Consider the following 12,647-nt stretch of genomic DNA (forward strand, 5'->3'; position numbering starts at 1 on the left):
ATAGTTTGCATATTGAAAAAATATTATAGTGCCATGTGATACAGTGTAATAGTGCCTCAATGACACTCTGTAAAAACTTTGTTAAATACACACGTAATAAAAGACTGCTGATTCTGCATTGCATTCACAGTGTAGATTTTAAGAATTTGATAACAGAATCAATCACAATCTCAATGATGTTTTGAATTTCCTCGCTGGTAGCGAACATAACCATAACCATTTTTTGTTTTTTTTAATTATTGCAAAACAGACCCACAAGGTCACGTACATTGCCTACACAGTTATACAGTATAACAACTGCACGTCATGAACATTTAACAATCAATCGCTCCTCTCCTCTCCTCTCCTCCCCACCCACGCACACACGGGTGTCTGCGATCACGGTGCACCGCACGCTCTTAACCTGAAAACATTGGCTGATTATCTGTTCGCATGTGAGAAACAGAAGAAAACCCTGTGAAGAATGGAAGTCCTTAAAGAAGAGACAACAACAAGTCTGACCTACCGCTGTGATGATGCCAATTCTGAAACTAGGCCCATACATAAACATACGTTTTAAGCATCCCATGCATCAGGCGTGCCTCGTAGGTGTTGAGATATGAAAAGGCGGCTCTTCTTCTCACCAAACTTCAAGCTAATCTAACATGTAATCACACAGTACGTACATCTTAACTGTATGCACTGCAGCAATGCTACTGAATAGAATGTACTTAAAAAATAATTTGAAATATCAATATGTATGCATATGTATATATTTACAAATACATATATACACACACACATATATATGTACAGTATGTACTGTATATACATATATATTTACATTATCAAGAGGCTATTTACCAGTCATTGTTTATATAATGAAGAACAGATTCAACCCGACTGTTGAATCACAATTTTATGAAGAGATTCTGGATTTCCCCACCGGTTTCTCCTTCTTGAGACATTTTTCCTCGTTCGGCAGAAAAACATCAGTCATAGACACTCTGTCTCAGTCTGTAACCGGCACCTGAGTGCCGCTCGTGCAACTGGCTTGCTTGCACTGGTTCACACACGTCTCTCGCTTTTTATTCCCCTTCACCTGGTTTTATCTGACCTGTTCCATTGTGCCTGGCCTGAAACCTCATCACCGCATATTACATCGTCTTTGTGCGGCCACAATGGGGGCTGTGAGAACATTTCCCCACAGCAATGCCTCTATCGCGAGACATCAGTGCAGCATTACTTTTATTTTGTTGGACGTTTACTTTGTTTGGATCCTTGGCTGAAGTGCTGATCAACCCGGTGCACCTTAATTCAATCCTGTCTGTCCTACTTTTGATTGTTAATACATCAAAGTATGCTTTAAGGTTTCAATGCCTTTGGTGGGAAATATAAAATGTTCCACTTGAGTGGAAGGCAACACTGTCTATCTGAGAACGCGGACTAAACCAAAGGCTAATGACGGCTGTGTAAGTGTTCTCAGCGCTGCCGTGGCCCGAGGCCTCTGACTCATGTCAGTCGCAGCACCGGCGTCAGACCTCCATGCGTCATCAAGTTGCGCAATTGTTTCCTGAAAGTGAATGAGTGGCAAGATAACAGGTTTGTTTGGATAACAGTGCGCTCTTATTATTTTTTTCAATATTATTTTTTTGCCGAAAATTTCCTTGCAATTTTGACCTCGCGTGAGAAGACGGGAGAATTTGACGACGTTCCGGGAAAAATTAAGAGCAGGAAGTAAACCTGGTGACCCTGGCTGAAGCTCCGCCCATGGTCGAGTTACCCTGACTGAAAGTCTCATCTCTCACTTGTATGAATAGAAATGAGGCAATAGCCTCTGACAGTCTCTAGGCACAGGCCTGGAAGTAATACTTGATGTGTTTGGCATAATTGCTGCTGCACAGTGTTTCATCCTCCCATTCTGAGGCCGATGATGGATTGCATCGAGACAAATTTTTCATGTGAAAGTTGTATAATCATGTTCAGAGCACAATAAAGACATGTTTAAAGAGACCAAAAGACATGAAACTGAACCGAGGCATAAATGGGCTTAGGTGTTGTTTGTAGTTTAACGTCAAAATAAATAATTGTTCTCTTTTCAATCACTGATAATAAGAATGTACACTTCTTTAATATTGGTAAAATGTTCAGTTGTCCCTGGCTGTTTTATTAGGTACAGCGTTTGCAATTCGGGCTGGTCTGAACATTTCAGAAAAATGTCACTTTGGGGTTTACGGAGAATATAGAATAAATATAAAATAAAGAGAACATATCCAGGTGTCCTGTGGCTACAACAACAGTAACAGTAACTCATAAAAGCACTGGTTATTTGAGCAGTTCTGCAGAACAGCATCGACGCGTCCAACCGTCAGGCGGTGTGTATACACACACTCCCATCCGTCCGTCCATTTTCAATACACACTTGTTCCTGCACTCAGGGTCGCGGGGGTCTGCTGGAGCCTCTCCCAGCTGTCATGGGGCGAAGGCAGGGTGACACCCTGGACGAGTCACCAGTTCATCGCAGTGCCGCATAGAAACAAACAACCATTCGTTCCCACACACACGGACTGTGTCTCAATTCAGGGTCTGCATCCTTCGAACGAAGCGTCCTCCGTCTGAAGGAAGCGTCCTCCCATGGACCCAGCCAAGAAGGACGAACCAAAACCCGCCTCCCCCACTGAATATTTTATGTGAAATTTAATACTTAAATTTATACGAAGTGTGTCTTTGCCAGTACATGCCGCGAATTTTAGCTGACTTCCCAGCATCCCACGATGCTTTGCAGCAGCACGCAAAGCATCCTGGGATACAGAAGGACGCGAAGGATAGTAGCGGTGCATCCTTGGAATCGGCTAAAAGTAGGGCGCATTTTCAAGGACGCATTTGGAGCGTCCTTCAGACTTTGGGGAATTGGGACGAGCCTCCGCGCAGTGCTATGACGCAACTTCCTTTCAAATGCACACTTCGAAGGATGCAGACCCTGAATTGAGACACAGCCATGGTCGTCACTTTGGTCAATTTAGAGATTCCAATTCACCTCACATGCATGTTTTTGGACTGTGGGAGGAAGCCAGAGAACGCAGAGGGAACCCACGCAGACACGGGGAGAACATACAAACCCCACGCAGAAAGGGCCCAGGCCCAGAATGGAACCCACAACCTTTTTGCTGTGAGGCGACAGTGCTAACCACGACACACTTTCCCCTGATGCTTTATTGGTTACCCAGTACTAGTCAGGTGCACTTAATGAAGCTGCCAGTGAGTGTATGTTACTTAAAGTGGGAGAGATCCTCTTTTCTGCAGTAGCCCAGAAAAGAGGATCACTGGGACGCCAGGAGGAAAACAAGGCCATAGGAGCTGCAATATTGTGGGACAGGAGGGGAAGGTACGCACGGAGGTAAACACGCACACACACACACACACACACACAAACACACAAACAGCGTATTTTTCCTGTGGCTTTGTTTTGCTTTCCTCCCGCGGTGGCGATTGATTGCCACATGCGCCATGTGTCGAGCAGATGTACCCCCCCCCACCACCACCACCTCCTCCTGCCTCCAGCGGTGGTGCAAAGCGATGAGCTGTTGTTTTTCACCAGGTGCTGAGGGAAGGGAGGGCGCCGCCAGGTGAAGACAGATTGATATCCGTGAGACCAATAGATAGACAGATAGACCACGCTGGCACTCTGCCCCCCCCCCCCCCCCCCCCCAAAAAAAACGGATTATCAGCCGACACTAAAAATGATCAATGGATGTTTTGCCGCCTGCACTGCTGCTGCTGTCCCACCGGCCACACACAGCGCTTCAAAAACACAAGTCAGTGAGCAGCAAACCTCTCGCTTGCTTTTTTCTTTTTTTTTTGTCTGTTTTCATGTGGCTTCCACCCTCTTGCCCGGAGACACTCGGGGCAAGGTCATAAAGCCCAGAGTCTGATCCACTGACCTCTCAAAGGCTCCCTTCATTCCAGTCTGCGGCTAGATTTCATAATAAGTTCTAAAATATTCTCATCTGTAACAATCTGAAAAATCTCAAAGGGATCAACGGGAAATATGCAGACATATCAGGGGTTTGAAGTGGGCCGGCATACCTCCACTAGGCTGCAGCGTCGTGCCTGGGATCTGCTCAAGTGTTGCAGTCCCCCCCCGGAAAAGATCCTTAAAAAAAAAAAAAATCAATGTTGAGTGACTCACGTCACATCACACAGGTTTGTTGTCACACGCTTAAGAAAACGGGCTGCCTTGCTCATTCAGACGGCTGTTCGTGATTGTGCACTTGTGTCACCCGCTGCCGTCTCCCGCCACCGTCATGTCAGGGTGATAAACTTCTTTTATGGCATGCTGTGTTGTTGTGCTGTGTCTCGCAGTGCATTTCCAGACCATCTTAACAGGAGGGGTGACAATCAGTAGTAACACGAGATTCGCTGTGGACAAGGTGTACAGTTATTGTTGTCCACAGGAGCGTTTTAAAGAATATTCTAAATCAGGGGCGAGCAAACTTTTAGACTGGTTGGAGTGTTTTGGTGACCCACCTCATTGGAGGAAAAAAAAAAATATCATGGGATATGGGGAAAACATGCTGCTTTAATGTCAATTGAAAATGAACAAAAGCGTTACATCAAAATGTCTTTGAGGCCCCAGGGTATTTAGCTCTTTATTGAAACGACGCAGACAAAAATGGATGAAGTACAGCTATTTTATGACTTACTATTTATACAATTTTTTCAAGTTCAGTGGGCCGGATTAAAAATCTTAATGGGCCGCATTTGGCCCCCGGGCTGTAGTTTGCCCACGCCTGTTCTAAATGCTAATCTATGAAAGCGTTGCTCTTCCGTTAATGCGACTACTGAGGGAGTCCATGACAAAGTGACCTTTTCCCCACTGCATATGCAATTAACTTGATTTCTCGGTTTGTTTTAAAGTATCTTGTGTCTCAATTTCAAAAACGGGAACATCTTTGCTTTGTCTTTACAATCGCTTGCATGTTTTCTGCCCTGGGATCATATGGAACATAGCGTTCCAGTGACAAGCACATTTGGCTCCGGCGTTAATCACAACCTTCACCTGCGTATCAGATTTTTTATTGTCCTTTCACTGCCGGTTTGAAGGCGCTGGGCTGAAATGTCAGGAGCTTGGCAGAACGTCACGTTGAGCGCCATCAGAAAGACGTTGCAACTTCACATGGGCCAAAAGTCAAAGATTCGTTTGTGGATCCAGCAGATCTAACAACACAGGTTGATTCTGGAACACACACACACAGTTTTGGAATTTCACAAGTCTATTGATGGCGATGTTACGAGACCTCACATCTGTCTCGAGCGATGCTGTTGGCTGATGAATGACGGACAAGCACGGGCACAGACGGCGATTGCAATCTTCAGTCAACAGTAAATTCGAATCAGCTCAAGTTGCTCGGAAGTCTGACATGTGGCAACTTCTACAGCATCGGATCCATCTGGATCAGCCTTTGGAACCCAAACCTCAGATTCACCCCCCGCCCCCTCTCCAACCCCTCTCCTGTTCACAGGGACTGTCACAAGGAATACGGGTTCCGACAGGATTTACTTTATTACGCATGGCATCACCTGAAGGTGAACGGCAGTGACCAAAGAGCTGGCGTGCAAGCATTGTCCTCTGATCACTCGGGCAGACACCATATTGTGAGGCAAAAGCATTGGCAGCTCTCTCTCTCTCTCTTGCAGATGTTTTCTCTACCGTGAGCCTCGCTTCTTGTTTGTGAAGCTCTGGGGCGGCTGCAGACTTAACTAGCTCGTACAGACATGCCTGTGGTCTGGCAGGGAGTGGGGAGCGTTGGCGAGGATTTCTTGAGGAATGACATGGTATTTCAACTTTTATGGTTTATCCAGAACATCCTCAAGAGTGTCCCAACACCGACACTCTCTCTCTCCCCCCCCCCCCCCTCCGGAGGAGCAGCAACGGCTCGCAGCTTCTTGACACCAAACGCAGAAACACAGAAGTAGAAATATCCATTTATTAATTATTAGACATGATCTCACTTATTTTCGGTCATAGACGCCACATGGTATTGTTCAAAATCTATTTCCCTGTCAAACTACAGTATTATCGCTGCCAGAGTCGGGGACGCGATACACAAGTGAGGGCGGCGTCTCTAAAATGACCATTTTTCAGTCCTGGCTTCCACCGATTTCACCACATCCTTTCCGATGATGCGGAAGTCCTCCAGTATGGCTTCGACGTTGGGGAAGGTGTTGACCGTCTCTCCGCTCACCTCCACGTTCCGGGCGGACACCTGCGACGTCTGCAAGTGAGGAAGGAAAGAGTCAGAGGCCTGGCATCTGCAACAATATTTGCCTAAACTAGCAGCAATAAGATGGTTATCAACTTCTTAAACCAACTCTGGATCTCACAGAGCGTGCACGAGTCAAGATAAATAACTAAGGTGAGGCCTGTTCCAGTGAATACGGGCTATTGTTAACAGTAAAACCTGCGGAGCCATTTTTACAGGTTAGGAAGCTGACAAAATACGACTTCTTTATTTTTCATCCCCAGATTCCAGGGGATTAACCGCACACAATTAACCATGAAGGATATTCCCAAAGACGCTCTGCTTTAGCTTCCCGCTAAAAACTGCTTTGTTGGACCTGCCACGTTTGGAAGGGGACAACACGGAGGCAGCCACAAATCAGTGCTGCTCACTGCAGCATGATAACAAAATGCTAATTTTCAATCACAGTGGGTTAAGACACAAAAACTGACTTAAAGGTGGGGGGAGCAAAAAAAAAAAAAAAAAAAAAAAAGGGTAGTGAAGGTGGATTTCATGGAAAGACGGAACATCACTAAAGTGACTGAAAGTTCAACGCTCTCCACAACCGTTTACCATCAACAATCACAGTGATGCTTTCAATGACCTCACCTTGAAGGGAACCGCGGTGAAGGCCTTTGGCTTCCATAAGACTGCGATCACTGTTCCACCATGGGGATCACAGAAAAAGAGGGCGAGGTCTCCAAAGGCATCCTGATGACAGACAGTTGGTTCAAGATGCAAAGAGGATTAATAATGAAAAGGAAAGAAAGATATCAGAGGTTTGTTATCCGCCTGTGAAAGAAGTTGCCAACAATGCAAAAGACATTTAAGGTGCTGCAAACATTCAAGTGGCAATTACAGACCCCTTGTAATCACATTTATGACCGTTGTATTCTGCAAAAAAAATAAATAAATAACCCTCTTTTTTTACAGGTCATGCAGATCTTCATTAATCGGGTCAGCCCATCAATACTAAAGAGATGTGGGTCTGGGGAAACTTTGTAGACGAGACTCCTCCACTCTTAGTCAGGTTACTGGTATTTTTGTTGTGCAATGTAAGTTTGTCATGTATCATTTGGCATTCCGCTGAACGCGGATGCGGTGCAGCTTCACCTCATATTACACCACAGCGAGATGAACAACTTTACTTAGTTTATCCGCTGCTGGCTTCCAGCTGGTGTTTACAAAATGCGTGAGAACGTCGGCAGGTTTGCTTGGCGCGCTTTGGCCAACCGCTGGCAGATTTCAGGGATCAGTTGCAAGAGTCTTGACAAATATGAAAGAGTCTTTGAACTGAGACCAGCGTTTAAATTTACAATATTTGGAAAGCGAAAAGCAAAAGTTAATCAGGCCACGAGGCCTCTCGGGACCTGTAGCGGACATTGAGGAGCTAAATGCTTCTGACAAATGTCTGAATTGTTTCTCGCTGAGTTGCAGTTTGCGGTCTGAGATTGTGTGACACACCCAATAAAGGCACATCACCCCCTCAATAAAGAACTGCTTTAAAGCACTCAATATTTTTTTTTTTTAATCAGTTACTAATTTCATTAAAGTGCAATAAAATGCTTATTTATATTTCAATGTAATGTGATGTAGATTTTCCTTCCTTTCTTAAGATAAAGTTTATTTTATTTCTTTAATTTTTCAAATGGACATATTTTCCCCTCTCTATTGCACTATATGTTGCTGTAATTATGTATGTTTCCCCAATATGGGATAAATAAAGGCTTTCTATTGTATTCTAAAATCACATCAACCCTCCTCGCACTCACTCTGAGCTCGGACAGGTAGAGGGCCACGGGGTTGTAGTCGACGACGGGCAGGGCCCCTCCGGACTCGGCCACGGCGGCCCCCGCCATGACGCCCCTGCTGAAGTTGACGGCGGGGGGGTCCACGGCCTGGCCGAGCAGCGGCACCTGCTTGGGGTTGAGGTGGATCAACACATCGTAGACGTCCAGAGGGGGGCGCATGACCACCTAGACAAAGGCACAGGCGAGTCGACATCAGTTTTGAGGGAGAAAGGCGAGGGCCGAGCGGCCGCTAGGAGGGCTTTTCCCACCGACCTTGACGTCCTGCGTCTGGCCGCCGTCCGTCAGCTGATGCTCCAGAACTTTCAGGCTCTCCGCGGCCAGCGTCACCGCGCGCTGCAGCATCTGAAGACGCAAAGCAAGCAGAGGGTCAAACAGGGGGCGCATGGACCTCAAATCCTCTTCACATTTTGTGTGCAACACTTGGACCGATCGGGCTGGGACACCAAATGTCCGCTTCTGGTTCTTGTTATTGAACACTAATGTTAACATTAAATATTACAGTGTCCACCAAATGGACCCTTGTAGTTCTGTAACAGATCCTGTATTCAGGATCTGTTTGCGTTTAGGGCTTTAGAAAAAAATAAATAAAGAAGAGAGAAGCTTATTGGCAAACATTTTGGATTGCGAAAGCATTATTGATTTTTTTCAATTTTCTCAACATTATCGAATTACCGTCAGAGCAGAGGAATTCTAGAGACGGCTGAGCCACACACAGAGCAATGTGCCGTCTACGGACCTCAATGAATGTCTATGAGCGAGCGTGGAAGGCGCATAATGAAGGCGCTGGCGGCAGAGGAAGGCACTGAGTGCAGTCGTGAGGTTCTGCCAAAACGTCAATATGTGCCTTCTTCAGAGTGAGACTGTGTTGTTTAGGAGGAAGAAGGACAAGGCTTTGCGCTTGGACAAAAAGCGCGGCATGTCGCAAGTTCATCAGCAAGACAACGGGACAGGAGGAGTCTGGAAACACGTGGCCGAGGATGACTTGGAAAATGACGCGACATCCCCTTGGTTTTTTTGGTGTGTGTGTTTGTTCGTGAAAACAGTGGCTGCTCAGTGGCAAGTCATGATGCTTTGCAGTCTTTCACCAAACTGTTTGGATTGGATTAACAGTGGTGCCTGCAGCGCTCACCCTTGTTTGTACTTCAAGGTGAGAAAAGAAAATTGCTCAAATTCATGGTCACGGTCACCTTGGGAAGCTTGCAAAACTTCTGCCGCACTTTTATCACGACTACAATGACACTGGTTTGGTTTCGCAGTTCCCGAGGCCGACTGAGAACACTTTGGATTCGTCGTCTGCCTGCTTTGCGAGACTAACACAGCAAACGAGATGTTTCAAATTGTTTTTCTTTGCCACCATTACATTATTGAGAGCACAGAGCACTTAAAACAGCAGTGGGGAAATCAAGAGCATCAATAAAAGTGTTTTTCTAGGGGTTGTCGAGCTTAATTGTTCCGCATGGCCAGAAAATGTCCTGTGTCGGCACAAAAGCTTTTCGAAAACAGGAAGCACAGGCCGCATCACCTATTAGAGCCGTCCTTTTAAACATACGAAGGCAAATGAAGTTGGCGGAAACCACACGCTGCATCCCTCACGTGGCTTTCCGTCACACAGTGCCCACCAACGGACGGTAATCCTGGAGCACTGATCCCCCTTTGACTATTCAGATCCTCAGCCTTAATTCCTTGTCATTCATTAAAGATTATTTTCTTTTCATTTCATTTCATGTGTCATCAGCTGACAAATGCAGCCCCTTGGCACATCACTTTGGAACAAATGGATAAACAATGTAATAACTCGTGCTCTTTTTATCAGCGCAATCTAAAATCGCTTCCAACTTTGATGCGCTTGAAAACCGATGCGTATTCATTTCTGGGTGACGCTCAGTTTTGCAAGACAATTTTATTTCGGAAAAAAAGCACCCAAAGAAATGGTCTTCAAGCTTTAGGATTTAAAGGCCATCCTGAAAACCTAAAAGCCCCAAACCGAGTCACCCTACATTGCAGCTTGACAAAAAAAGATTGTTTAAAACAACAATTGTTTAAAAAATGTTTAAAATAAAAATCTGCAGGTAATTTGAAGCATATTTAGCTCACACAAAATAAGTTGTTGGCGACACATTTTAGTGGAAGATGCGTTTTGTCTATTTAGGAAATTACTCATGCTCATTGCTAGAATTGATTCACTACACCAAAGTCTGCCCCCTAGTGGTCAATCAAATCTTCACATATTCCTAAAATTTCAAAGATCTGCATCTCCTGTGTTGATCAGCAGCAAACCGAAATGCGGATGAGAGTTGAGAATAAAACCCCCACAGGCGACGCAGGTGACCGACCGGCACAGAATGGAACCCCTGCTGAGGCCGGCGACGACGTCACAGCTCACACAGTTCCTGCTCTCCTCTGCCGTATAAAGCAGGATGCTGACAGAGGCTCCGTGTTGTTGGGGGAGTGAGGTGGGCCAGCGCAGGAAACTTATCTGGGTCAGCCTCGCGCCATGGGAAGCTGCTGTGTGTACCTTTTCTGCATTCTGCTGTGCGCCACGGGACAGTTTTTCAGCTCCGCGCACGTTCAAACAGAGGAGGACAAATCTAAATACCTGCCTTACTTGTCTACAATGGAGGACGGCAATGAAAAGCAACTGGTGAGCTGCACCGTGCATCTTCTAAGTCAGTCCAAGTGCTTTCAGAAAGCTGAACAAAGTTGTTGACTTTAAAAAAAATATATATTTTGACTTTTATTTTAGATTACTGCATGTATTGTTATGTGTTTATTGTGTGGACACTATTTTCATGATTCTTAAAAATCATTTCTTGATTTCTAGATTAATGACCTGCATGACGTTTTGGAAAGACTTCAAAATAATCACCTTCCAAGTCTTAGAAAAAAGCACGGCTACCTTCCAATGGTAGGTACTGCCCCCCCGACCTGAATCTAGAGTCTGGAGTCGCCTCATCTTCTGAAATCAATCTTACCTTTATCAGTCGCTTAATGCTTCGGACACATGAACTGCCTGCAACAGTAACTGATGGATCTATAACTCTTGTTGTTTTGGTCTCATGTGTTTTCAGTGCGACCCAGGGGAGCAGTGTGCACTGAGGAGGGGGTCCAGGATCGGCAAACTGTGTGACTGCTCTCTGCCCAGAACGTGCAACTCTTTTCTACATCGTTGTTTGTAACTACCTCTGCCTGTTTTAACACTGTAAGCATTGTAAGAGTTTCGATCCAATTATCTGACAGCTTAGTTCTGTTGCATTGTATATTATGCGTTTTTATGTTTGGGTTAAAATTGAATATTTTATCTTTTTGTATCTCAGTTGTTTGATATTGCTATTTTCTTACATATTAAACCAGTTTTTAAGTGGTGGCGTATTTGTCTTGGTGGGCCGACTGACCTGTATACTCGGTGCTCTCTTTGTCCACATCGAGAGCTTTTTGTCTTGAGGCGTAGCTATAAACATGACGGGCAGGGACTCCCTGGAGGCCATGAAGTCATTCTTGATCTCTGTGTAGTCGGCAGCTACACGTGACACACAAAACAACAGCAGCTCAACTTGGCGGCGAAACAGCAGTGCACATGAGCAGGATGTCAAAGTGTGTTGGGTGTGTGCACAGAATGGAGGTTAGAAGGGATTTGTTTGTGTGGCCCAGTGGGAAGCGTCCGTGTGTGTGTGTGTGTGTGTGTGTGTGTGTGTGTGTGTGTGTGTGTGTGTGTGTGTGCGTGCTTGCCTGTGAGCTGGTTGTTGAGATTGACTACCAGCGGGTTGTTCCTCCAGTCAAAGGAGGAAAGCAGATGAAGGAAGCGAAGGAAGCCGACCTGAGGAGAACTGAGAGAGGTCGAGGGATTCATTCACATGACCTACTGAACGAACAAAGCCAAGTTTTGTTTTCTTTCTTTTTTTTTTATTTTTGGAAGGCGTGCACAAAAACACGACTTGAGAGGAGAATCCTTCAGAGAAAGGGGCCGCCAATACCCTGGTGGAGTAAAAGGTGCAGGATGCAGGAAAAGCGACGCCACCAGCAGGTCGGCCGCGTCCTCCGTCACATCGTCGCTGAGGAGCTGCGCACCCAGCCAGCGCTTGGCCAGGCGACACACTGCACCAAAACATGGGTGCTGCTGCTGAAGTCTAGAAATGGGGGGAGGAGAACAGCAGCAGTGAGCAATAGCAAGTAGGACTTCACACTTGCCGTTGACAACCTTCCAGTAAAGTCTGAAAAGCAAGATGCTGTTGTTACTGCTGGTAGCCAGAAACCACCTGCACACAGCAGTACAGGGGCAAGGTGGCTCACACAGGCAGGCAGTGAGCAACACAAGAACAGGCCTGGTGGCTCAAAAGGCTAAAAAGCTCTTAACCTCCAATAACGAATTCTTGGCTGTCAGGGTTCCTTCAACTCTCCCACCCAACATTACGACTTTAGGGGGAATTTCTCATCACAAAGCCATCTGGGAAGCAGGACATTCCCGACCGTGGAGCTTAATATTGTAACGGCTGCAGTTTGATCTAAACTGGATGGCAGTACAATTACAACATAAGATTAGGGAAAGGAACTGAATGCTTTTGTGCAAGGAAAGATGTTT

General features: G+C 45.7%; 1 protein-coding gene across 1 annotated transcript in view; it reads right to left on the reverse strand.

Moving 5' to 3' along the window:
* Positions 1–5,911: 5,911 nt before the first annotated feature.
* The window catches only part of nol6 (nucleolar protein 6 (RNA-associated)), an 18,164-nt gene continuing 11,428 nt past the window's right edge, over positions 5,912–12,647 (reverse strand). Inside the window, exons 20-26 of the mRNA XM_076043842.1 lie at positions 12,043–12,195; positions 11,798–11,895; positions 11,464–11,588; positions 8,324–8,413; positions 8,033–8,236; positions 6,870–6,971; positions 5,912–6,254 (exon numbers count right to left, since the gene is read on the reverse strand). Coding sequence (XP_075899957.1) covers positions 6,105–6,254; positions 6,870–6,971; positions 8,033–8,236; positions 8,324–8,413; positions 11,464–11,588; positions 11,798–11,895; positions 12,043–12,195 — 922 coding nt within the window. The 3' untranslated portion in view covers positions 5,912–6,104. The remainder of the gene's footprint in view (positions 6,255–6,869; positions 6,972–8,032; positions 8,237–8,323; positions 8,414–11,463; positions 11,589–11,797; positions 11,896–12,042; positions 12,196–12,647) is intronic.

The sequence above is a fragment of the Nelusetta ayraudi genome, unplaced genomic scaffold (genome assembly GCF_046127955.1).
Source record: "Nelusetta ayraudi isolate G7.1 ecotype Tasmania unplaced genomic scaffold, CSIRO-AGI_Nayr_v1 ptg000078l, whole genome shotgun sequence".
NCBI classification, from domain to species: domain Eukaryota; kingdom Metazoa; phylum Chordata; class Actinopteri; order Tetraodontiformes; family Monacanthidae; genus Nelusetta; species Nelusetta ayraudi.